Source organism: Citrus sinensis, chromosome 9, assembly GCF_022201045.2.
Source record: "Citrus sinensis cultivar Valencia sweet orange chromosome 9, DVS_A1.0, whole genome shotgun sequence".
Classification (NCBI taxonomy): Eukaryota; Viridiplantae; Streptophyta; class Magnoliopsida; order Sapindales; family Rutaceae; genus Citrus; species Citrus sinensis.
In genome coordinates, this window is record NC_068564.1 from 10,263,824 (window position 1) to 10,288,759 (window position 24,936).

Genomic DNA, 24,936 nt, shown 5'->3' on the forward strand with positions numbered 1-24,936 from the left:
CAAAGTAGCCGTTTATATAATTACTAGCCGTTGCCCGCTTTGGGGGGTTTCGTTAATACGGCCACAAGTGTGATTGGCACGTGCTCCAGGAATTAATTTAACCCGGAAACCCGAACCCGATAAATTCATATCCCAGTTAGGAAACCCGGATCCGAACTGCTAGGGTTTTAGGCAAAGGCAATTTACACACAATTCATTCCAAAACAGAACCAAAAACTTGAACAAGCTAATTACTTAAGCTTCTCTGCAACTACAACTTAAATTATTTAAATTTTGGGTAAATTTTACGAATAACTCATAATAAATTCAATTTAATTTAATTAATGCTCTCTCATTTGATTTCTAACGATTGATTTTATATCAATTTGTTTGTGGATTAAAAAAAAAAAAGTAATTTTGAAGGATGATAGCAGCAGTATCGTGGGTGCCCAAAGGGGCTTCGAAGGCCGTGCCTGAAGAGGCTGAGCCTCCATCGAAGGAAGAAATTGAAGAGATTATAAACAGCGGCGCTTTGGAACATGAAATGTGAGTTTTTTTTTTTTATTTTAATGTTGTTACTTTGCATTCAGCTTCGTATTTATTGATTGCTTCTGTTGCCTGTATGATGGAATTAGTTGATTTAGAAACATAATCTGGAGAGAAATTACAGACTGACAGCTTATTGTAGCTAGAGATGTTGTTTTAGCTTCAGTAAAAGGATACATTGGTTTCATAAGTAAAGTTCGTATTTCTGGAAACTCAGAGCAATAATCATGAGTTTTCAACCTTATTCTCGTGAGAAGGATTATGTTGGCCTAATCTTGACATTCGTAGTGATATAATGGACTGTTATTTTTTTTTTTATTTTACGGAAACTGAATATGTAAACATAAGGTATTAATTGAATTATTTATTGCATTAAGGATCGCAGTAAAAGGATGCCAAAAGTAAACAAAGTTATTATAATAATACTCTATAGCTAGATGATGCTTTATTCTTTTCCATAGGATGAATAGACTTGCACAATGGATGCATATATTGATCACTTGTTCCTGATCAAAAGATTTGTAAGAATATTTCTCTGATTAATATTTCGTCAAATTGTATAATCATGAGTACATACGAAATTGAACAGCAAAGTGTGAATGGTGGTCAAAAATTAGATTTTGGCAGTGGAATGATTGGTTAAGGTTACTATGATTATTTTCATTTGTTCAGTGAAGATGATCGCAGTGAGGATGATGATGAAGATATGGAGGTTGAGGATGAGGCCAAGCAGTCTGATGACGCCTCCCAAGCGGTAGCTGTCGCAAATGCACTTGGAAAAACTTCCAAAAGCAAGAATTCGGGGACTAAATTTGATGATATTACTGATGGCTTGAAGGAACTCGACATGGACCACTATGATGATGAAGATGATGGTAGCTTCAAATGGCTGTTCTTTGATTTCTATTCTTTTATTTCCTTTGTTTTATTTCATTTTCAAAAGAGGGGCTGTAACTCATATGCCTGATAAGTTGGAGGATGGTTTGTGGTGTTTAAGATGTCAAAGAAGATTAGCCATTGTGTGAATTCAAGGCTTGAAGAAATACTAAGACTATATCACAGTTGTTTTCCTTGCCACAAAATATCAAATGCATCAAATACTTCATCTATCTGGTTGATTTCAGGTGTTGAGATATTTGGCAAGGGGCTTGGGGACCTTTACTATGCAAGTAATCAAATGGATCCCTATCTAAAGGACAAAGATGTAAGCACACAACTTTCTTTTGATGCGATTTGGCTTCCATTACCTATTTGGCTTCTGATGCAACTACAACTTCCTTGTAGGATGAGGATTCTGAAGATCTTGAGGACATGACCATTAATCCAAATGATGCAGTCATTGTTTGTGCACGTAATGAGGATGATGTCAGCCATCTCGAGGCACGTAATGCATATACTCTCCTCCCTCTCATGTGCACATTCACATGCACTGAGCATGCAAATACTCATGGATTATTGACTTTAACAGGTCTATATACTTGAGGAATCAGATGGTGGTGATCCGAATCTGTATGTTCACCATCATATCATCATTCCAGCGTTTCCCCTTTGCATGGCATGGCTTGATTGCCCACTAAAAGACCGAGAAAAAGGTTAGACATTTGTACTTTCTAGCTGGTATTTCTATTGCATGAGCTTAATGTGTTCAATTGCAGTAATGCTGGCAGCCAGACAGAGACGGGAAAATTAAAAAAAAAAAATCTTAGTCAATTTTTTAAACTCCTTTTTCTTTTAATTGTAGTAATGTCGGGATCCAACTACCCTCGGGCAAAAGGTAGTTTGGTTGTAAGGTCAAGGGATTTCTGGATATCAAAAAATAGGACATTTTGGGTTGCCCTTTCTGATCTACCAGGCAGAAAAGGAAATATGTAGTTACCTTCAAATAATTACTTCGTTGCTTTTTATTTTCGTCTTTTCAATTTTGGTGATGGGTTGAGAATGGTGGGGATAATACCATTGATGGTACGCTAACTAGGAGAAGAATTTTACAATGTTATATTTTAGCTTTCTCTTTGAGTGAACTCCAATTATTCATGAGGATAATGTCATGAAGCATTGCAATATTAGCAATTTTTGTTTTCTACTCAGATTTTATTGTTTCATTGCTTGTTGCAATTGATTTGCTGATGAATTATTTCAATTGTTGGCAGGGAATTTTATGGCTGTTGGCTCAATGGAACCTGCCATCGAGATATGGGACCTTGATGTTGTATGTGGATTGTGGATATCATCATATCATGAGTTTATAATTTGACCAAATTATTAATAGGGACATTATTTTGAAGTCTCTTATCATCTTCACTGTTCTCAGATTGATGAAGTACAACCGCACGTTATATTGGGTGGCATTGATGAGGAGAAGAAGAAAAAGAAGAGTAAGAAAGGAAAGAAGGTTGGCTGCTACTAATTTCATTCTGTGTTTAATGCTCCTCAAACATTCAATTTGAAGCAACATCCTTTTGTTACATCTACTGTGCCTGTGTGGAGGTCTTCATTAAGATGACTTTTGAACTTGCAGTTTATTGATTGTGTTGTGACCTGCATTTTGCTTCTTCTGATTACGTTAATTTGACGTTTCTATGCAGATTTCAGCTTGACTAATATTTTTATGAATGCTTGCTTCTTGCTTTACATGCAGTCGTCAATTAAATATAAAAAGGGTAGTCATACCGATTCAGTGCTTGGTCTTGCTTGGAACAAGGAGTTCAGGTTTGTTCAATGTTCATAGTATATACTGTTCTTTTGCTTGTTACCACCTTCATGCACCGGTGCTTGTTATTGTCCTTAACCCTTTTCTTCTCCCTCCTAATCCAATAAAACCAGGAATATTCTTGCTAGTGCAAGTGCTGATAAACAAGTTAAGATATGGGATGTGGCTGCAGGAAAATGTAATCTCACCTTGGAGCATCATACAGATAAGGCAGGGTTTTACTCTTGCACCAACGATCTATCATTAATTATTACAAAATGATCTAGGATTACATTCGGCTAAATTTAGGTTACTTGTATTATTAAATTTGCCCAAGTTTCAGTTTCCTACTATTCCTTTCAGGTTCAAGCAGTTGCATGGAATCATCATTCGCCCCAAATTCTTCTTAGTGGATCTTTTGATCGTTCAGTTGTCATGGTAATTAATTTGCTATATATATATATGTAAATCCTTCATAGAAAGCTATCAGTGAAGTGAAATGGGAAATTCAGGAGTTTAACGTTTCATCGAGTTAATAATTTGTAATTTGAAGATATTATGTTGATATCTTTTCCATTCATATGCATTGCAGAAGGATGCAAGGATATCTACACATTCTGGTTTCAAGTGGGCTGTCGCAGCTGACGTAGAAAGCTTGGCATGGGATCCACACGCTGAGCATTCATTCGTGGTTTGTACTTTAACCTTTTATTTGGACCATCCTCTTGAAGTTGGTTTCTAGTGTGCACTTCTGTGAGTGTGTGTACCTATGTGTATGTGCTCAATAAAATAATTTGTCTCATAAGTCTAGATTCTGGTATATTTATGTTTTAATTGAGAGGCAATAAAATTTAATTAATTTCATTTACTTGTCTTCTTAGGTGAGTCTTGAAGATGGTACAATCAAAGGTTTTGATATTCGGACAGCCAAATCTGATCCAGATTCTACATCACAACAATCAAGTTTTACCCTTCATGCACACGACAAAGCTGTTTGCACCATTTCTTATAATCCATTAGTACCCAATGTACATTTTTATCCTTTTCTCAATTTTTTTCTTTTTGGGGGGGCTCAAAATTTTTCTTATTTATTCAGTATAGTAATTACACTTACGATTTTCTGCAGCTTCTGGCAACTGGATCTACAGATAAAATGGTAAGTTCTTTCCTATTTTTCTGGGCCTCATGGACCTGTTACACCTGTCTGCATGTGAAAGGGTTCCATGGTTTTATTGAGCTCTTCATTTGGTGCAGGTGAAACTTTGGGATTTGTCAAACAACCAACCATCATGTATTGCATCCCGAAACCCTAAAGCAGTAAGTGATTCTTTCCTTAAAACCTTGTGAGTGCATTCTGTGTAACTCATGATTAACTCGAAACAATTTGAAATGAATTCTTATACTTGTTCTGGAATTTTTTAGGGAGCTGTTTTTTCAGTTGCCTTCTCGGAGGATAGTCCATTCGTACTAGCTATTGGAGGCTCCAAAGGGAAACTGGAAGTGAGTGCGAAAATCTTACAAATGCTCTCAATTATAATACTTTATATATATATATATATATATATATATATGGTTACATGATGATGAATAAAATTCCTGTAAAATTTCAGATATGGGATACGTTATCCGATGCGGGGATCTCCAATAGATTTAGCAAGTACAGCAAGCCAAAAAAACCTCAGTCTGTAATTTGACATGATCAAATGGGACAATCAGGTCCACTGGTGCCTGCATAGTTTTGGAGTTTATATAATAGTGCAAATGTTTTGTTTGTTTCTTTAGTTTCGTAATGGGTGTTTGAGAGTCAAAAACAGATGTACATGGAAAATCAAAAAAAGATTTTGTCCTCCATGTAATAGAAAATGGCTTAAATTTCTTCTTCTTTTTTTTTTTTTTGGTTAAAAATTAGAAATTCTGAGCATTTCATTTCATGATAATTTAAGCCATTTTGAGAGTCAAAAACAGATGTACATGGAAAATCAAGAACGGATTGTGTCCTCCATGTAATAGAAAATGGCTTAAATTTCTTCTTCTTCTTCTTCTTCTTCTTCTTCTTTTTGGTTAAAAATTAGAAATTCTGAGCATTTCATTTTATGATAATTCTTCTGCTTTATGGGATTACACCAATTTTGCTCATGTGGTATGCGTTGACATGTGACACGTCTTCATCATAGATTTTTTTTTTTTTCCCAATCAAAAGCTTATGTAAAAATTCATCTCAAATGAGATAGTATGTGATACGTTATTGATTAATTGGCAAATGATGGTTTATTTTTTGAAAATAAATTTGCTGTATTTCTTATGTTAACTGGATGAGTTTATTCCAAATGAAATTTTAATAATAAAATTTGAGTAAGTATCACTAAGTGTTTTTAATTATTTATTTTCTTTAATACTGTATCAAGTCAAGGTTACAAAACTGAACACGCACTAAACCTTTTTTTTATTTATTTATTTTAAATCTTCAAAAAAATAAAGTCGAAATTTCTTGTAAGCTTTCTTGGTATGATGAAAAGGCAAGTTCCAAGTTTGAGCAAAGACTCGCGTCTTACATTACCTCCTTCCTCTTCTCCTAGAAGAAAAGTAAGTCATGCTTCTGGTCCACTCAAAGGTTGAATAAAAAGGTTGTATGTATGTAACTCAATTTTTTTCCCCCCAAAGATAGTGGGTGCATAAATTTTAAATTAATTTTGAGCCCTTAATTTTTTATTATAATATATATACATAGATATATACAGATTTATGTTATCCGCCTAGTCACCCTTGGTAATTGAATCTAATTGTACTTTTAACTCAATGGTAAGAGGTTTTTTATAATTGAAATCTTAGATAAGACGGCTATTTCATTTTTTTCGTATTGCAAAAACAATAAGAATTAGAAGTGTTAAGATTTTTATAATCTTAGTGTCGAGTTATTTTTTCACAAGATCTCCCTTACACTGTTGTAATCGCAATCGAGTTTGACCACTAAGTTCGAGATGGATTGGCGTGGTCACTTTACGCCTAAAACATTAGAATATCTAACCATAAACGAAAAAAGGTGTGTGAGAAAAACATATTGCCTAGGAATGGTTGGTTAAAAAAAAAATGAAGAAGATTCAGGTTATGTCTTTTAAGACTCATCTTTCTTCAGCTTTTCTCAATCACACATAGATCAAATAATTATTAGAATAAAATTTTGAATATAAATTTAAGGTGTTGTCAAAATTGGTAGAAAAAAGTACCCACACTTTCTCTGATCTCGGGTTTTTCTTTTTCTAATTGATAAAATTACCTTTTTATTTATTAAAATTAACAATCCATTTAATAATTTTCATTACAAGAAGCATATTCAGAAAGTGTCAAAAAAATTGAAAAAGAAATACTGTCCAATAGTTTGCCAAACCGATCTTTCCAATTCGGTAAGTTTTTCTAGTCAATTATCCACAATTTTATTTCAAAATTACCACATCTGCCATGGCCAATCACCAAAATTAATTGGTCCGTAAAGGGTAGATTGGTCAATAAACAAGAATTGGGCCGCAAGGAATTGTCCTTGTGAGTGGCAGCTTTCTTCCTTTTTCCAGACGATTTTAATTTTTTTAACTAGTAAAATATCAAACAGCAAAGCGACACAGTTATTCCGCAAAGTGATTTTCATTCGTTAATGAAGGGTAATTTGGTCATTCCGACTCGTGTTTTCCAGCATCAACAGTCAGGACAGTCGCGTCGTGCCGCCGACTCATCTACAGAGATTAGGCTGCTTGGTCAAAATTGGTCTACCCATCCCATCACTCGCGCGTGTAACATACACTCCCAAACCGCCTTGCTATTTAAAGAGAAATTAATTAGTATTATTATTATTATTTTTTGAATTTGCTCCAACAACTGTGGAGCTTTGCGAACCTAAGGTGCAAGCGAAGATTAACTCATTGTTGAGATCCTTTTCGTTGATAATATTCAATAAATAGTAATTAAAGTATCTTTCGATCCCAATTTAGTAAAGAGACAAAAGAAAAAGGTTTGACTTAAGAAAGAAAAAAAAATGTAAGTAATTAGGTAATGCTTAGTTGAATTCATGCAACTTTAAGGATTTTTTTTTTTTAGTTCAACATGAATATTTACTTATTAAAAAATAATTTTATTTCTTAATAAAAAAATAAACCTTTCATTACGAACCAAAACAACAAAAAATACATCGTCACAAGAACCAACAGCTGATCTAGCATGTGATTTGCAGGGTTTCATAGGACCAGCTCAAGATAATGTTGGGCCTTAGACAAATTTCAAATAAATATTGCAATTAAAATTTATTTTGTTAAATTGTAAAACTAGAAACTAATGTTTATGTTAATGATTAAAAAAAAGTAAGTATAGTCTAAAAAATGTAGATTAATGTACTTCTTTTGGTGATTATTTGTGAGAACTTTCAAGTTATTGTTCGACTGATCTCTGGACTGTATTACAATTGTATAGATCTAAAATTTTAGATTATAATATATTTTTAAAATTGCAACAACTTTATAAAAAATATTGAAAAAGAAAATGAATACGTGATGAGATTGCATAAGGATTCAATATTAATCCAATTTTTGTGCTTTTTATATTACTTTGTGGATTTTGATATATTGAAATAGATAGACACTATACTTTGAATTTTAATGGGTCATTAAAATATATTTACAAAGAATTTGGATGGATCTTGATCATATATTAGAAAATAAAAGAAAATTTATTTCACTTAAAAATTTTACTTTTAAAGCATAAAATTAATGTATAAAAAATTGATTTATCCTAAATTGGGGCCTCAATTTTTGATAGAGCCCTAGGCAATTGTCTAACTTGGTTAAGGGTTGAGCCTCTACTGGGGGCTCAAGTCTCGGTGGCCCCCAAAATAAAAATCTAAGAATAAATGGATAAATAAGTATTTTGTATTTCAAATTAACCTATATTAAATCTATTAATTTAGCCACTTAAATTTTATAAATCTATAAAATTTAAACTTTAATTTTTATAAATTACAAAAATCTACTTTTTATTTAGAAATAATGATAGCCCACCACTCAAAATATTTTTCTATTCTCAAAAGTAGGATTATTTTCTCTAGTTTCTATAGTAGAGCACGTTTTCAATAATGCAATTTGTGAAGAATCATTTTGAAATAGGATGAGATGATTAGCTTTGTGGTTGTTTACATATGAAACGATACATTTAATTTTATTGATAATGAGGCTATTGCATAACATTTTTAAATATGAAAATACATTGAAAATAATTACAAATGTATTAGCAAGTATTTTATATATTCAAATTTTTAGTTTTATATTTTCTTATTATTTAATCTAACCCTTTTCAAATTATTTTTCTGAATTTTCCACTTACAATAATGAAAAATATTATATTAGAATAGACTGAAATATAATACTTAAAATAACCTAAACCTCAAACATAATTTGTGATTTAATAAATATTTAATCTCCTTCAATTTCAAATATTTATAAACTCAAAACCTGATACAACCCCGTCATTAATTTGTTGCTTGGCAATAATAAAATGTAGAAAAATGATTAATTTTTAAAAAATAGGAACATAAATAAAAAGGTGAAGTGTAGCGAAGGAAGGGCAGAGCACGCTCGAAATAAGAGCGTGGGAAACGACAAACTTCACCGCCTCTGACGCAATGTCTTTCTTATCGCAAATGAAGGGGCGGGACTCAGGACCACTGTGCAAATAATGTACAATTCTGTAATTAGACTAAAAACGAGGGCTATAAATACTAAAGTAGAGATTTTGTGAAAATCCTTAATACTTCTTTGTTTCGGTTTTCGATAAGAAGTTGGAAACGAAAACAAAAACAGAAAAACGAAAAAAATAAAATAATTTTTTTTAAGAAGTTGCCATGTTGGTGATGATCACCTAAAATTCTCCTCAAATTTCGGCGATTACCTGAACAATCAAAACCATCTTCTTGACCAAATCTTTCATATTCATCTTCTCATCTCTTTCACAGACCTGCAACTCTCTCTTCTTGTATCTGCTGCCTTTTGGCTTTATTGTATAAAATAAAAAATAGATAATAAATAAAACAAAAGGCATAAGTAGTGAATTTGCTTCTACTTAATTACTTAACTTGTTTTGTCTGTCAGAAGAGTCCTGTTTTTGTTTGTTCGTTCAAAATGGATAGCTGGAGGAGGCCAAAAGGTGATTTTTATCATCATCATCATCATCATCAACAAGAAGTTCAGGGCACACAACCAAGATCACACAACAGAAAGCCTCCTCCTCATCGTATGTTTTAATTAATTAATTTCTTTCTAAGATTTTTTTTTTGTTTTTTTGTTTTCGTTAATGGGTTTTTTTGTTTTATCAACTGGGTTCTACTTAGATTTTATTATTGTTGCCTCTTTTTCTTTTTCTTTTTTAATGATGGTTACTCTAAGATGCGTTTCTACTCCTTTGTTTTGTGAACAAAGAAATTAAAAAAAAAATGGTGGTTTGGGTTGTAAAATTAAAGCTTATGTGCTTAAGTTTAGATATGAATTATGATAGATGTATAATTTGCTATGTGCCTAGCTTTTGTCTGCTTGTTATGGAAGTCAAATATGGGAAATAGTTTGCAGTACCAAATATGTGTGATGAATTATTTTGGAAACTTGACAGATTACTTAGTTTAGGATGTGAAATGCCTGAATCGGCCATGTTGTAGTTTCCAAGGAATTTTTCTGTATTTGTTTAGCCTATTCTTCTTATTAGTCTTTACTTTTTTTTTTCCCTGCTTGTTATTTTCATATGCATTTTAGCTATATTTGGCATAATTTTTGAGGACTTGTTTCTAGTTGTCGCATGTTCAATTTCTTTTCCTTCTAGGAAAATGTGGCTTTTAGTTTTTCTTGATCCAGCAGTGATACTTTGTCCAGGTATTTTGCCTAGCAGAACAAACCAAAAAGCCCCATTTTTGGATTTGGCTTGCCCAGCAATTTTCTGGGGCAAAATAGCTTGTTGTATTTGATCAAGTGGAGACTCAGGCATGCAAGAATTAACTGAATTTTACATTTTTTTTTACTTTTCACTGTAGCTAATTGGCGACCTACTGTACCTTTGTGGGAGAAAAAGTTCTGCACTACAGTTGGTTCTGTTCCATGGGGAAAGCTTTTAGAAGCCAAGAGGTTTATGTACCTCTACGAAAATGTTGTTCAATGGAATGACTCTGCTGTTGAAGAGGCATTCCACAATGCTAAAACCCGGTTTTGGGCTAAGATAAATGACCTTCCCTGCGACATATCATTGCCTGATCCTGATGTTTATATTGATGAAATTGATTGGAACTCCGACGCTGACCCTGAGCTGCTTTTGGACTTGGAACGGGAACCAAAAGCTACAGAAGAGGTTGATAAAGATAAGAAGGTTGTGAATCTTAATAGTGCTCTCCTCTTGAATCAGTCATTTTCTTGCACTGGATGGGGGGATTCAGAGCAGAATTTCAAAAAAGGCACTGACTTGTGTGTGGCTCCTAATCATGGAGACTCTGCCCACAATGCCAGTACTGGTATTTGTGAAAATCCTTGGGAGTGCAACGGCAATGAAGAAAGAAAAGATGATGGATGGGTTAATTGTTGGAACAACTCGTGTGAATGGAATCAGCAAGATAACAGTTATAATGAGTGGGAGAATAGCTATAATGAGTCGAGTAATGTGAATTACGGAAGAGGTGGAGATTGGGAAATATGTGACGGGTATAGCAGGAAGAGAGGAGGCACGGGTTGGAACATGTCAAGGTACAAAACATCAAGATTCCAGGGTGATGACTACAACCGTATGGATCGTAGATGGAAGAGTAGAAGAGGATATAAGAGGTCTAATTTTGTTTGTGAGAGACCACTTCCGGGTGGAAAACATTCTCCAAGCCAGTGGAACTCAATGAATTCTTGTGGTCCAATTAGCCATAATGGATTTGGCAAAGCAGGAATCTCATGGGGTTGGGAGAAACAAGTTTTGTAAGCAGTTAGGTATATAATATAGTTAGTATAGGTAGTCTGGTTTATCATTAAATTCATTTATTGCCCTGTGTCGCGAGTATATAATACAGATGAAACCAATTTGAGGAAGTACTGGTCGTGTTCGCATCATGTTTAGTGTGTTTAGTAGACTCATCCAAGGTTTTGAAAATTGTTTGATGTATTGGAAGATGGGCATTGTTGTAGTGCTGGGTATCTATGTTTGAGTTTGTTCGCTGGCTTGGAAGTCTTGAAAGAGTTGAGAGGATCAACCCTCATCAAGATGATTGAGGTTTTTGGATGAGTCTGGAAAGTTTGATGTGTTACATAATTTTTGATCAAACAATAATATGAGGTTCTCTTTCAGTAATTCCCATATTCTCTTTACTGCTTAGGAGTTATTTCGTTGATGAAGTTTATTATTAGCTGTGTCTGCAAACTCCTATGTTGCATGTAGGTCAGCATACACAAATAATGTTGGTGCAAGAATCAAATAACATTGGTATAAAATCAAATTATATTGGGCAGCATAGAGGTGAAAGGAATATCACACAGACAGTTTCAAAAGCATGTGGGTTTTTTTTTGTCTTTTATCTAAAATTGAATACAACTTACTATCGCCAATTTAAATGCATCAGGTTATTTTTTCTTTCCACCTTGAGTTTTTTCTTTGACAACTTTCCACCGTGAGATTAATTGTGAGAAATTTGAATTAATAGATAAAGTAGAAACGATTTGATTTTTATTTGAAAAAAGAAAGAATCAAACTGAATGTCATAATTTTATTTATAAAAGATACTATTATCAATTTTATATAATAATTGGTACGCATATAAAGTTTTGTCCATTTTTTAATTAAATATTCTTTAAGAAAAAAATCATAAAAAATTTCGTTTAAGGAAAAAAAACACAAATTATGTAGTTTTATATCATCAAATAATGTAATTTGTTTTTCAAATCTAGCTCAATGGCAACTAAATCTCTTATTTGTAATAAAATTTGTATTTTTTAGAGATTAATTATGAAAAAAATGCTAAAAAAAATGAAATGCTTATATAGGGTTAAATTCAAAATTAAAATTTTAGAAATAAATATATATGTCCAAATAGACAATTGTCTAATAAATATATATATAAATGTTCTAATATGAAATTTTAAAGTGTAACGTCAGGGAAAACACATAAAATACAAATTATGTTTAAAAAATCTTTGTAAGCACATATTACTCCTTTTTTAACAACTGAAATCAGTTTCTTTTTTTTTTTTTAAAAAAAAAGAGAATAAAAATCATCCAAAAAAAATCAAAAATCATTTAAATAAAATTTCATCAAATGGCCTCCAATTTTTTTTTAATATATCACATGTACACATTTAGAAAGAAATATATATGTCCAAATAGACAATTGTCAGGTCGCAAAAAAATTAAAAACTATATATATATATAAATATTTTAATACGGAATTTTAAAGTGTGGGAACGTATGGAAAAACGCATAAAATATGCGGTTTAAACGCTTTAAGTTTTAAGATTTTAAAATTCCGTGGTTTTAAAATTTTTTCAGATATTTTCCGTACTTTATAATCTCGGGCCAAATATATATATTCATTTATATTTATACATAATTTTTTAAAAATCAATATGTTTTTCAATTGAGAAAAAGATTTTGAGTTTTTTATGATATCATGATCAGTAATTATCACATAAAAAATAATATATAACTAATCCTTGACCATACAATACTACATTGAGGTTACGTTTGGCACGCTGGATTGGATTGAACTAATTATTAGGATTGGACTAGATTAAGTTGGATTGGATTAAACTGGATTATATTATGTAATGTATTATGTTTGGTACAATATCGGATTGGACAATGTTAAATCATATTTAAATACAAAAAAATATTTATGAATATTTAAAAGTAATAATTAAAATTAATTTAAAAGTAATTAACAGGAGCATTAAATATGTAGTAAATTAGTTATTGGGTAGTCATAATTATAATAAACAAATATAAATTAATAAAACTATTTAATTAATTTTTATTAGATACTTTAGATATATTTTATTTTATCAAAAAGTTAGCAAATAATGTATAAATAAAATCAATTATTTACTTGTATTATTAATTTTCATGATTATTTTTAATATTACATTGGTGATTATTAAATTTAATACAATCAATTATTATAACGAATTATTAAATAGTTAATTTTATTGGAGTAAAAGTACCAATTTAATTAGACTATAAAAACAAAATAAAAAATAAATTCAAGTAAATCATGAATAAAATAATTAATTAAATTTTAGGTTACAAGTAAAAAATAGTGTTATTTATGAAAGAAATATGAATAAATTTTTTTCTCTTATCCTAATCCCATCTAAACCCATTATAAATTGGGATTGTTAATCCTATGATTTAAGGACTAAATTTTTAGTCCTCCCTAATCCAATCTAAGCAAATAGCCAAACATTAGATAAAATATTTAATCCCAAAGTTAATCTAATCCCATGCTTAACCCTAACTCCCAAACATGACCCAAGTGTACTCGAAACAAAATAGCTCAGTTTAGTGTTCAATTTAAAAATTAAAAGGTTATTATGGTTATAGTCTATAGATATTAGGGCTAGTGGAGTAAATAAAAGTTTACTTTTTTTTAAATCATTTTTTATTTTTATTTTTTTTAACAATAAAGAAATTGTTTTTATTTTTTTTTACATATTAATGTTTTTTCAAATTTGTATGTCTTACTTAACTCATTCAAAGAGAAGGGACTCAAATTACCAGAAAACGAACCAGTGAAGTGAACATCCGTTCGTCTTCTATTGTCACAGTTTAAGGTAAACTTTTGGTTTGTTTTCTTTTTCTTTTTCTTTTTTTTTTTAAATAATTCGGTTTCTGAAATCAATAATCGAGATTTAGGGTTTTAGAGACTTTGCTTTATGTCTTGTGGGAAATTAACTGAGAGCTGGAAGTTCTTTGAAAGGAAATTAATGCCTGAACTAGTTCTGATTTTAGGGTTTTGATTTCACCAGCATATTTTCTTGTTCGTACGTGCTCTCTTGTGCACTATCTTTTTGATGCTTTGTTCCTGTCTTTGCCAAAGCTTGTGTTTGTTCTGGCATTGCTGTTTTTCAATTGAAAATGCTGTTGGCTTTAAACTTAGGAAATTGAGCTGCAATAACTGACTGCCCGTTTTTTATTTTACATTTTTCCACTCGTTTGGGTTTGATTTTACCAGTATTTGATGCACACGTGCACACATACTTTTCTACTTTAACTTATGAGTTCTTTCGGTTAGGTCTCATGGCGGCTGAAGAGGAAAACCCGGTATCAACTTCACTGCCAGTGTCTTCCGCTGCAGTCCCTGATAGTCAAGCACTGATATCTACAATTGAAGCAACTCCATCTCAACCGGTTCAGCCTATTATCCCACCAGTTATCCCACCTATGGTTTCGGCAGTTGTGCCTCCTATTGCTCCGATATCCACAATTCCACCTCCTCAAGTTCCTGCTCCATTAGCACCACTTCCTGTACGCCCCCCGGTGTTTAAGCCTCCAGTGCCAGCACAGAATGGGGAGGTCAGAACTAGTGACTCTGAGTCTGACCGTGATGAACCTGGGCCAACCCGGGCTTCTGCAGTTGAATATGAGATTTCGGAAGAGAGCAGACAGGTGAGGGAGCGACAGGAAAAGGCAAAGCAAGATCTGCTTATGAAACGGCGTGCTGCTGTGCTAGCAGTGCCCACTAATGATATGGCTGTCCGTGCTCGACTTCGTCGGCTTGGAGAGCCCATAACATTTTTTGGAGAACGAGAGATGGAAAGGCGGGACAGGCTGCGGATGCTTATGGCAAAGCTCGATTCTGAAGGGCAGTTAGATAGGCTGATGAAAGCTCTTGAGGAGGAGGAGGCTGCAGCAACTGCTACTGGGGCAGATGTTGAGGAAGAAATGCTCCAGTACCCCTTCTATACTGAGGGGTCAAAGGCTCTCTTGGATGCCAGAATAGATATTGCTAAGTATTCTATCATGAATGCAGCAAAGCGCCTACAACAAGCACAGAGGAGAAGGGATAATCCCGATGAATCTATTGATGAGGAAATTGATTACACTCTTAAAAAGGTGGAGAGTTTGTACCTTGATTGCACGGAATCTGGCGATGATCGGCCACTCTCTGGTTGTTCCTACTCACATGATGGAAACCTGCTTGCTACCAGGTATCTCTCTCTTTCTGTTCCCCAGTATCTTTATATTACATTCCTTCAGACATCCATAACTTTGCAACGTTCGGACTACGCTTGTCATGTTAAGCAATGTTTTGTTTCTACATGAAGCACTCACTTCTGTAATTAAAAGAGCCAGTTTGTGGCCTCAGGAGCCCACTTTTATTGGTTCTTGTCATGAGAAGGCCACTCTGATTATTTCTATTTCTCACATTATTTTAACATTGCAATTTATAAATAAGTTGCCAACTATTGAGTGTATGCTGTGGTTGATAATTTACGCATCTAGATATCAAGAAAATCAGAAAGTCTGGACTTAAGTAAAATTGACACAGACACTCACAAGGACCATGAATCTCACTGATTATTATTATTATAATTATTATTTTTGTCTATAAATAAAGCTTGTAAATCTAAAAAAATCCACCCATTAAACTCTCCAAACTACTTGGCTAAAGAATCTGGAATACTGCCATGTTCTTCTAGTTAAGTAAACAGTTTCTTTTCTGTATTTGAAAGATTGCATATGATGAATCTGTTGAACTAGTTAATACCTTTCTCTTCTTTTGGGTTAGAGGATACATATTCAAGTTACTTATCGGAAGTTCAGCTGAAAATTGCAACCTACATTTGATATTAATTATGACTTTACATCAGCACAGAAAGAGTCCATTTACAATCCTATCTGAGAGTAATTTGAGGTCTTTCCTTGTTTTTCTTTTGTTAGCTCCTTGAGTGGAGTTGTTAAGATATGGAGCATGCCAAGATTGCAAAAGTTCTCTGCCTTGAAGGGACACACAGAACGCGCCACTGATGTTACATTTTCGCCTGTGAGCAATCATGTGGCTACGTCATCTGCTGACCGGACAGCAAGGTTGTGGAACACTGATGGATCTCTCCTGAATACTTTTCAAGGCCATCTGGACCGTCTTGCTCGAATGGCCTTCCATCCATCAGGGAAATACCTGGGGACAACCAGCTTTGACAAGACATGGAGACTGTGGGATGTAGATACCGGAGTAGAGTTGCTTCTTCAGGAAGGGCATAGTAGAAGTGTCTATGGAATTGCCTTCCACCCTGATGGATCTTTGGCAGCTTCTTGCGGACTAGATGCTTTGGCACGTGTTTGGGACCTCCGTACAGGGAGAAGTATTCTTGCCTTGGAAGGCCATGTGAAGCCAGTGAGACTTCAGTCGTTTTTCTGTTCCTTTTCTTTTATAATTTAATCATGATTTTATTTCATTTTATGCTATTGGTTAGCAATATAATCCTGATTGAGTTGTATCTCTGCTCTGCTTTTCAGGTACTTGGTATCAGTTTTTCACCTAATGGATACCATCTAGCAACTGGTGGTGAGGATAATACTTGTCGAATATGGGACTTAAGGAAGAGAAAATCTTTATACGTCATACCAGCACACTCGAATCTCATATCACAAGTGAAGTTTGAGCCTCAAGAAGGATACTTCTTAGTGACAGGGTCGTATGACATGACAGTGAAGGTGCATTTGTCTTATGGCATAATTATTATTTTTTAAGAAAATCGATTATTTGAATTATAAGTTCTTCATTTATGCCTCATTTAATCTTATATATTTCCTTTCCAGGTTTGGTCTGGCAGAGATTTTAAGCTTGTAAAATCCTTGTCGGGACACGAGGCAAAAGTTACTTCCTTGGATATTCATCCAGGTATCTTCTCTAGCTGTGAAAATTTAAGTGTATACGTACCTTTACCTTTGGTCTTTTCCCCTATTTTCTTTTCTTTATTGATGGATAAATCAGCATGGTTGAGAGATTTTGTGCTGCAATACACTCTGTCATATACATTTACTTTTTGAAGCATGAATTGTCTGTCTATGATGTATTTGTTCTATGACATATCATTAACTAAAATTTGCTGTCGTGTCTTATTGATTGAAGCTAGTATGATTGTGTTTTGATGGACAAATCAATTAGAAATGATCATGAGTTACTGGCATTACTAGTGCTCAAGTTTTTCATATAGTACATAATACAAGTTTTATTCATTTCTTCCTCAACCAAAGACCATTTTTATTACTCTTCTTTTCATTATGTTTTTCCTCTTCAACTATTCCATGATAACATAACTCTTTCTTTCTCCTTCTTTCTTCTGTGCTGCAGCACTCATCTTTTTATTTTTAATTAATTAATTTTTTTAACTCTTTGAGTAACTTTTATGCGTACTTTGTATATTAGCACATCCTTGAAAATTACTGATTTCTGGTAGCATGATGAAAATTGGGTTTCGACATATGGTTTGACATTGACATGCTTCCTAGTAGCTGTATTTGTTAGGGCAAAAATGTGTTGACATTACTGAGAAAATTTAAAAATTACTTATGATTGATCGACAAGTACTTGCATCTAAAATATGGATGCATCCTCTGAGAATATAGAACTTTTGCATGTAAATTTTATGGATGTGGATGGGTGTCAAGCTTGTGATCTGCATTCAGTTGACTTTAACTTGTGTCCTGGTTGTTAGGGTGGTAGAAGCATGTTAAATTATGAAAATTAAACATTACATGGGTGCTTGAAAATCTTATTTAAACAATAACATTCAAAACAATTAAGCTTTGCAGCCGTTGATATATATACTTTTCTAATGACATTTGATCTAAGATCATGTCTCAACATAGTTTATTGACTGTTGCTCGGTGTGTAACAAACGTTTTTTTGTTCTAGTAGTAAAAGCTGGTATAAAACCTTGGATTTGTCACACTAAAAACTTGTCTTTTGGCTGTGTCCTGGTTGTTAGGGTGGTAGAAGCATGTTAAATTATGAAAATTAAACATTACATGGGTGCTTGAAAATCTTATTTAAACAATAACATTCAAAACAATTAAGCTTTGCAGCCGTTGATATATATACTTTTCTAATGACATTTGATCTAAGATCATGTCTCAACATAGTTTATTGACTGTTGCTCGGTGTGTAAAAAACGTTTTTTTGTTCTAGTAGTAAAAGCTGGTATAAAACCTTGGATTTGTCACACTAAAAACTTGTCTTTTGGCTGTGCCAGAGACCTCATTCTCAATTTATGCTTCTAATTTCTAGAATTATTTTTCCTTCGTTATTGGATTATGTGATATTTTCACGTAGTACTAAAAGTTGGTGCAGTTGCAAATTATACAAAGCAATCTTTCTGAATTCATGTTATTTGATGGCAGATGAACAATCGATTGCCACCGTCTCACATGATAGATGGATTAAGCTATGGTCAACCAGAAACAAAGGAGACGAGCATGCGATGGATGTTGACTGAGTACCTGTTGTCTTTAACCTTGTGATTCCTCATTTTGTCTTCTATTTATCAGGTTTGAGATAATTTCTTTGACGGCAGTACACCTAACCATGGTCTTTAGGTGAGAGGTGAATGCTTACCGCAACTGAAGCGGTACCTTTTTTTCTCCCCACCCCCAAGCAAAGTTCCGACTTACTGTTCCTTATTACTACTATTGTTTGTATATTTCAAAATATTGAAGTTATTTGTAGTGGATCTTGAATGCAAGGCAGCATAACCAAGAGACATTTTCAGTGTAGGTCTAAATATTCATTACAATAGTTAAAACAAGTTGATGGAATGATATTACAACCATTTTGTAGCTATAGTATGTCCGAGCGATTCATTACGGTAATGCTGAATGATTTCTTATTCATAACAATAATGAGGAAATGCTTTGTTATAGGAAATTTTCATTTATGTATGGAATACAAATTGCTAAACTACATAACTTGTGTAGTTAACATTAGTAAATCAGTATTTGCAACCATTATGTGTCGATCTGAATGGTTAACATTATATCAAAATTTCGATTTAGCAGAATCTATACTAGGGAAAATATCAGTCTCAATAATCAAGTTAAGAAGAAAGGAAGCACAGAGCAATATTAAGAAACAGGGCAGAGTACTTGAATTAAGATGTTTCTTGCAACATTATCTCCATGTACATCATGATCGCGCAATGGATTTAGCAATAAGTTAGGAAATTTTAGCAGCAAACATGTAATCTTTCAAAACTGCTCCCCGCATCAATCTGTAGACTGTAATTGGTAAAACACTCCACAAAAGCTAAGATGTTGCATTATCTCTAGGGATGTCAACATGTCAATCACAGGCGTCCGTGCCTCGACCGAAAAGTGTAGTTTGATATTTCTAGCCATAAGATTAATCTTTGTATAGAGAAACAAAAAATCATGTGGTACGACATACCCCATTAAATTAGCAAAAGTTCCCTGATGATAACCAAAGTGTTAAACCAAGATATTTCCTTGGATACTGCTGCTTCATTTATACCATCCGGTGAGGAAGTACCTTAGCACAAAGCATAAGCAGCATGCAATAGCCTGTTGAAACATAAATACATTTATGAATATGAGCAATCATAATGAACATACAAGTGACTAAAGCAACAGATCAGCACAAACGGAATACACGTGCACAGACAACATGAAATAATAAGACAATTCTATCTTGAATCCATTTGCGGCTCAATCAGATTTTTTGTCTAATTCAAGATTGTACTATATATGCTAATGATGCATAGGGATTTAAAATTGAGTAAAATCAGTCGGCCCCATTAGCATAAGTTTTAATTGGCAAAAAATCATTATATTCAAATGTCTGGAAGGCATGTCTGAATTACAAAGGAAAAGTTAGTTATAAACATTTTCATATATTGCATAGACACACATGTCATTCCTTTAACATGTAGCCTTGGAACTGTGGATTGCAGACTACCAAATCAAGTTGTGGAAGAAATCACTAAACTAGGCACTACAGATGTACCATGCAGAAGAGGTAACTGGACATAAAAAAGATAGATTCACCTGAAAAACAAGAAGTGCTGCACAAAGTGACCCTTCTGACATCTTGCCAAACAGTCTCAAGAAAAAGTTGACAAGTGTTCCATCATTTGTTCCAGTCAGCAGCCCAGTCTGGGGGTTGAACCTGAAAAGTTACAGCATTAAATATATGGGTAAAAGAGTCACGTAAGAAGCCAAGAATAGTTCTTTGAGTGTAATATCCAAGCAAGGGTTAACAGAAATCTACCTAGGCAGACGATGCCGCGGGCATTTGACAAAGCCAAAAAGCTGATGAAAAAGAATAGCAAATTAGATTCTTTTCAAATCTAGAATAAGTTAGACTAGGATCATGATATGTGCACGTGCGAGAGACAATTTATAAGACATACCTGGGGAACTGATAGGAGAAAGTTCAACACTTGCGGTAGAAAGAAAATCAGGAGTGTCTCACTATTTCATGGGAAAAGTAAGGAAATCGATCACCAGGTAATCATAAGCATTGTATGCAGATTAAAGAAGAAGAAGAACATTAATTGTAGAAGGAGACTCATACAGCAGAATCTCACAATGGGAGAGGAAGCTTAGAATCGTTAATTGTTGATAAACTACCAGCACAATTTACGAGGGACCAAATGAGTATGAGATTACATAATTTGTACAAAATTCTACTCAAACTAACAGCTCATGTGGGTTCAGGGGAAAACAAAATAGTTTTCTGAACACTTTTCTCAAATTAAATTATAAGGAGTAAGCCAAGCTTCAAACTGATCTCCAGTAGAGCTTAGTTCCATCACCGCATTCCAAGTCCATGTTTGACTAAAGATTATAAATATATACATGTGCATGCTCATGCAAGAACGTGTATTTCTTCCATCTTACAAAAAAAAAAATTGGAAAATATAATCCTGACCCACTTTATTAACTTCACCAAATCTTACAAGAACATTTCCAAAAAAAAAAAAAAAAAATTCTAAGGTCCAACATCACTTAGTGAAAGAAATTCTAAGTTTTAGAGGGAACCTTAAGAATCTAATCCTGTTAAAGATTTTTTTACATATGAAGATCTACTTTTGTGTGTATTAAAAAAAAAAAAATTCCAAAGTATTACTAAGTTATTTGTATGATGACTAATAAACAGTGGAAGGAGTGGAGATATCTTAGCAGACATACCTGAAATGGCCTAGAATTCCCACTACAGCCATAGTCATTCCAGCAAAGTATGTGTAGGTATCTCCAACAAAAACAGAAGAAGGATACCTAAAGGAACCAACAACAAAGAAACATTAAAGACTTTTATACATTAAGACATAACTAGTTAAGGAAAAACACTATTCTTACCAGTTATAAGAAAATAAAGCCAAGGAAGTGGCCAATAAGGGTTGAACAAGATAAATAGAAAAGGCATGGGCCTGTTTATACTCAGGATCCAGAGATGCTCCAATTTGCATGATGTTATGTAACAATATCTGTAATTTGTTTTGTGTCAGATTCCATATGTAATTGGCTTAATACAATATTACCAGATTTATGCTTACAGCAGATGCAATAACGACAGTTTGACCAACTTCAAGGCCATTCAGACCAGCATGGATATTTATGGAGTTTGTGCAAAACACAGCCAAAAGAAACATATAAAGTTTATATATCCAACCTGTTCCATCAAAAAAGTTGTTGTAAGTTTCAGCTAGGAGCCAAATGTTATTATGTAGAGTGAAAATATAATAGACACCAAGATGACAATCTACCTCCCAAATGAAGAAAAAAGGAATAAATCATGATGATGAAGCTAGACAGACCACATTCAGGTGCAAAATACCAACTAAACTATATTTCTATACTAAAGTTTTGCATTAGATATTAATGACCCCATGAAAACAAGCATCCATATTCCAGATTCAAGTGCTTTGTGTGAGATCAAGAGCTGGAACAAATGCCATATTGGAATTACAAAGTAATTTTTCATTCTAATATGGTCATAGCGACTCTCAAAACTGAGATCATACCTAAATCCAAAATCTCAAGCCCAACATATGGAACAAGAGGCTTTGGTATAATAATAGAAGTATGTCCAGCATATGCCATCAACAAGGGAAGAGCAGCAAATGATGGCAGTATTAATTTCCTGCTCATCACAAGTACAACAAAGCACAAATAGAAGGCAAGGAGTGAGAAACAAATACTTCGAACGGAGTAATAGGCTTCAAAATGTTTTTGAAATCTTAGGAAACGACTAAATACTACTCACACTCTCCAAGGCACATCAAGGACATCATCTACAAATCCAAGCAAAAGCATGAAGCAGATGGATGCCAATGCTGCATTGTACTCGACAAGCCACTGCATGAAGGAAATAGTCAAAACCTTAATCTCAACAGTGCAGAATATGCACACAACTTATATACATGGACTTGCAATTGCAGTCTCCATGATTTGAGTCTAGTATTAAGTAAAAGACAAGCTCAATTAAATAAATTATTAAAAAATCAACTATGTTATGACTGAAAATACAAAACACAAATAGGATAAAAGGAAAACTAATGCCCCAAAAAGGGGAACCAAAGTAAGAAATGGTATTTCCTGAAAATGACTGCTTAAACAATGTAAAATTTAACATAAAAAAGCTTAGTTTCATCAAGTATTCATGTGCCTCTCACAGATATCATTCAGATTTTTCTGTTTAGGTTCGTGAGCACGTTGAAGGTCAACATCTACACGCTTACCTTTTCAGTGGCACACTACTTTTTCATTTTAATTTATATCTTTTGAAATTTGACCAGCTAGTAAGGAAAATAACAACAAATAACTAGAGCCATTGACCATAACAAGTTAGTCAAGCCATTAATGGATAAGTAAATCATTAAAACTTAATTCAAACCTATGGAATGGCAACTAAGTTTGATCAGCTACCCAAACCCTGTGGTGAATCTAGGATCATGATATTCAATAGATCATAAACCTTGGTGTCTTTTCTACCTCATCCAGTAATCTATTTATCATTCCTCTTGTCTTTCCAGCTACTTCAATCTCTTTGTCTCGAAAGATGTTACCATTGCTACAACCAGCCTTCCCTAACACAAGAAAACCATCTTAGCTTCTCATATAGTTGTCATGGATACTACTGCTTACGCCTCCTCAAAGCATATAAATGCTTTCTTGGTTCCCTAAACATCCATTCCACCTATATTCAACACATAAGTATCTAACTCCTCGACCTGCTTGTGAACCACAATACGTGGCTGACAATCTACTTGGTTTAATAAGCTTCTCTCAGTGTATGAAATGTTAAGATTGATCGATTACACTATGCAAGCAGTGCTCCGCTAATCAATGCTTCTTAAACTGTGTATAATCCTTAAAAACAAAAAATGATCCATAAAAACAAAAAAATGAACCTCTGCAACAGTTCCTAGGAAATCATTTTTAGCAATCCCTAGCTTCTCCACAATGGCAATCTATGTAATCTATGAACATTATCATCCCAATATTCATAAAGCCTTCTATGAAGATCTGACTTTGGAATATTTAAATGGCCATTTAGGAGTCCTAGGACTTTATTCATTTATCATAATAAACTAAATCAGTGTACAGCTGATAAAACTTACAACCATCAAAATAACTTCTTGCTTAAAAATGATACTTGAATTGAACAACAAACTGATGAAAATATGAGCTAGAAAGTGCTGAGTCTTTCAGGACTTACATTTGAATCTGCTGTGAAGTTAAAATACTGAAATAAGATTGCCAAGACCAAAAAGACAGCCCCAACAACAATACCCAACGACTCTGGCCTGCAGTCCGTAAAATAAGATTATGAACAAAATAAGATAGTGAAATGAGAAAACCAATTCACAGATCAATGTATCCCAAAAGAACGGCAACTGAAAAAAGAAACAAGCTTGCACACACATTTGCTTCAACAATAACATGGAAAATTGAAGAGCTCACTTAAGCTCATAACTAAAATGAAAGCAAGCACTCACATTGAACAAATTAATATTCAGTCTATGAACTCAAATTGAATCAATCAAGATCACATCTAGGAATTAAAGAACATCCATTTTAGCAATTTGATCGAGAACAAAATCTGCCACAGAACCCCTAAGGAATTTGGAAAATATAAACCTGACCCACTTCATTAACTTCACCAAATCGCAAAACTTATGCATATCCACTTCACAAACTCACTCAAAAACCAAAACCCAAATGAACTGAAAAAAAAATAAAAATAAAAACTCACACTTTAATGGTGCCTTGAGGCGTGCCCTTCTTATTGATATCATAACCAAACAAGTTTCTTCTCAAGACGTATCTAGAAGCAACGGGTATCATCTTCTGGGTGATAAAGAATCCAGCGAGGCTGAGGCCGGCATTGATGAGAATGGATCTCTGGAGCTCAGATTCAATCTTGTAGTGGTAAAATAACAAGTAAAAGTACGGGATTGCAAAGAAAAGACAGAGCTTGAATATTAGACCCGATTTTGGTGGAGCGATTGGCGGGTCAGCATGTTCTTGGCTTGTCGGGGTTTCGGATTTTGATGTATCAGTATCAGTTGCTGTTGCTATTGCTCTTGAGGAAGCTCTCTTGCGAGCTGCCATGCTCAAACTCTACTTCGCGCAAATTTTATTCTCAATTTCTCGACTTTGCCTGGAAGTGGATTTGATTTACTTTCTATTTTTTTTCCTTAAAATGGGCTTTGTTT

At 33.7% G+C, this 24,936-nt stretch overlaps 4 protein-coding genes across 5 annotated transcripts; 3 read left to right on the forward strand and 1 right to left on the reverse strand.

Annotated features, from left to right (window-relative positions):
- Nucleotides 1-153: 153 nt before the first annotated feature.
- Nucleotides 154-5,246, forward strand: LOC102621744 (uncharacterized WD repeat-containing protein C17D11.16). Its single transcript, XM_052433507.1, has 17 exons — nt 154-277; nt 392-525; nt 1,198-1,400; nt 1,650-1,729; nt 1,810-1,905; nt 1,994-2,117; nt 2,676-2,734; nt 2,837-2,917; nt 3,164-3,234; nt 3,349-3,445; nt 3,578-3,652; nt 3,807-3,905; nt 4,096-4,242; nt 4,341-4,370; nt 4,469-4,531; nt 4,637-4,714; nt 4,825-5,246. The coding sequence occupies exons 2-17, from the start codon at nt 404-406 to the stop codon at nt 4,906-4,908; spliced, it is 1,509 nt and encodes a 502-aa protein (XP_052289467.1). The 5' UTR covers nt 154-277; nt 392-403; the 3' UTR covers nt 4,909-5,246.
- Nucleotides 5,247-8,999: 3,753 nt separating this feature from the next.
- LOC102616074 (uncharacterized) lies at nt 9,000-11,557 on the forward strand. The gene is made up of 2 exons (XM_006491445.4): nt 9,000-9,481; nt 10,269-11,557. Exons 1-2 carry the CDS (start codon nt 9,370-9,372, stop codon nt 11,189-11,191), a joined length of 1,035 nt encoding a protein of 344 aa, XP_006491508.2. The 5' UTR covers nt 9,000-9,369; the 3' UTR covers nt 11,192-11,557.
- A 2,312-nt stretch (nt 11,558-13,869) lies between these two features.
- LOC102616360 (U4/U6 small nuclear ribonucleoprotein PRP4-like protein) lies at nt 13,870-19,038 on the forward strand. 2 transcript variants are annotated; one of them, XM_006491446.4, is made up of 6 exons: nt 13,870-14,028; nt 14,490-15,405; nt 16,139-16,592; nt 16,715-16,912; nt 17,018-17,099; nt 18,602-19,038. In XM_006491446.4, exons 2-6 carry the CDS (start codon nt 14,495-14,497, stop codon nt 18,694-18,696), a joined length of 1,740 nt encoding a protein of 579 aa, XP_006491509.2. In that variant the 5' UTR covers nt 13,870-14,028; nt 14,490-14,494; the 3' UTR covers nt 18,697-19,038. The 2 variants fall into 2 exon arrangements, with proteins under 2 accessions (XP_006491509.2, XP_052289480.1); XM_052433520.1 differs by lacking the exon at nt 13,870-14,028 and adding an exon at nt 14,106-14,238.
- Nucleotides 19,039-19,321: 283 nt separating this feature from the next.
- LOC102616649 (uncharacterized) lies at nt 19,322-24,899 on the reverse strand. The gene is made up of 11 exons (XM_006491447.4): nt 24,474-24,899; nt 23,937-24,024; nt 22,482-22,573; nt 22,240-22,358; nt 21,772-21,887; nt 21,575-21,702; nt 21,407-21,493; nt 20,626-20,686; nt 20,484-20,524; nt 20,261-20,381; nt 19,322-19,777 (listed from the first exon to the last, which is right to left on the reverse strand). The coding sequence occupies exons 1-11, from the start codon at nt 24,830-24,832 to the stop codon at nt 19,718-19,720; spliced, it is 1,272 nt and encodes a 423-aa protein (XP_006491510.2). The 5' UTR covers nt 24,833-24,899; the 3' UTR covers nt 19,322-19,717.
- Between the last annotated feature and the right edge of the window lie 37 nt (nt 24,900-24,936).

Excerpts from the sequence above, each read along its gene's own strand:
- LOC102621744 (XM_052433507.1), top strand. The coding sequence starts at position 404 with ATGATAGCAGCAGTATCGTGGGTGCCCAAAGGGGCTTCGAAGGCCGTG. Across the intron at positions 2,118-2,675 it reads ACTAAAAGACCGAGAAAAAG|GGAATTTTATGGCTGTTGGC; the intron begins GTTAGACATTTG and ends AATTGTTGGCAG. Across the intron at positions 4,532-4,636 it reads CATCCCGAAACCCTAAAGCA|GGAGCTGTTTTTTCAGTTGC; the intron begins GTAAGTGATTCT and ends GGAATTTTTTAG.
- LOC102616074 (XM_006491445.4), top strand. The coding sequence starts at position 9,370 with ATGGATAGCTGGAGGAGGCCAAAAGGTGATTTTTATCATCATCATCAT. Across the intron at positions 9,482-10,268 it reads CAGAAAGCCTCCTCCTCATC|CTAATTGGCGACCTACTGTA; the intron begins GTATGTTTTAAT and ends TTTTCACTGTAG.
- LOC102616360 (XM_006491446.4), top strand. The coding sequence starts at position 14,495 with ATGGCGGCTGAAGAGGAAAACCCGGTATCAACTTCACTGCCAGTGTCT. Across the intron at positions 16,593-16,714 it reads TGGAAGGCCATGTGAAGCCA|GTACTTGGTATCAGTTTTTC; the intron begins GTGAGACTTCAG and ends TCTGCTTTTCAG. Across the intron at positions 16,913-17,017 it reads CGTATGACATGACAGTGAAG|GTTTGGTCTGGCAGAGATTT; the intron begins GTGCATTTGTCT and ends TTTCCTTTCCAG.
- LOC102616649 (XM_006491447.4), bottom strand. The coding sequence starts at position 24,832 with ATGGCAGCTCGCAAGAGAGCTTCCTCAAGAGCAATAGCAACAGCAACT. Across the intron at positions 22,574-23,936 it reads ACTTCACAGCAGATTCAAAT|TGGCTTGTCGAGTACAATGC; the intron begins GTAAGTCCTGAA and ends TCCTTCATGCAG. Across the intron at positions 21,494-21,574 it reads GCTTTATTTTCTTATAACTG|GTATCCTTCTTCTGTTTTTG; the intron begins GTAAGAATAGTG and ends TGGTTCCTTTAG.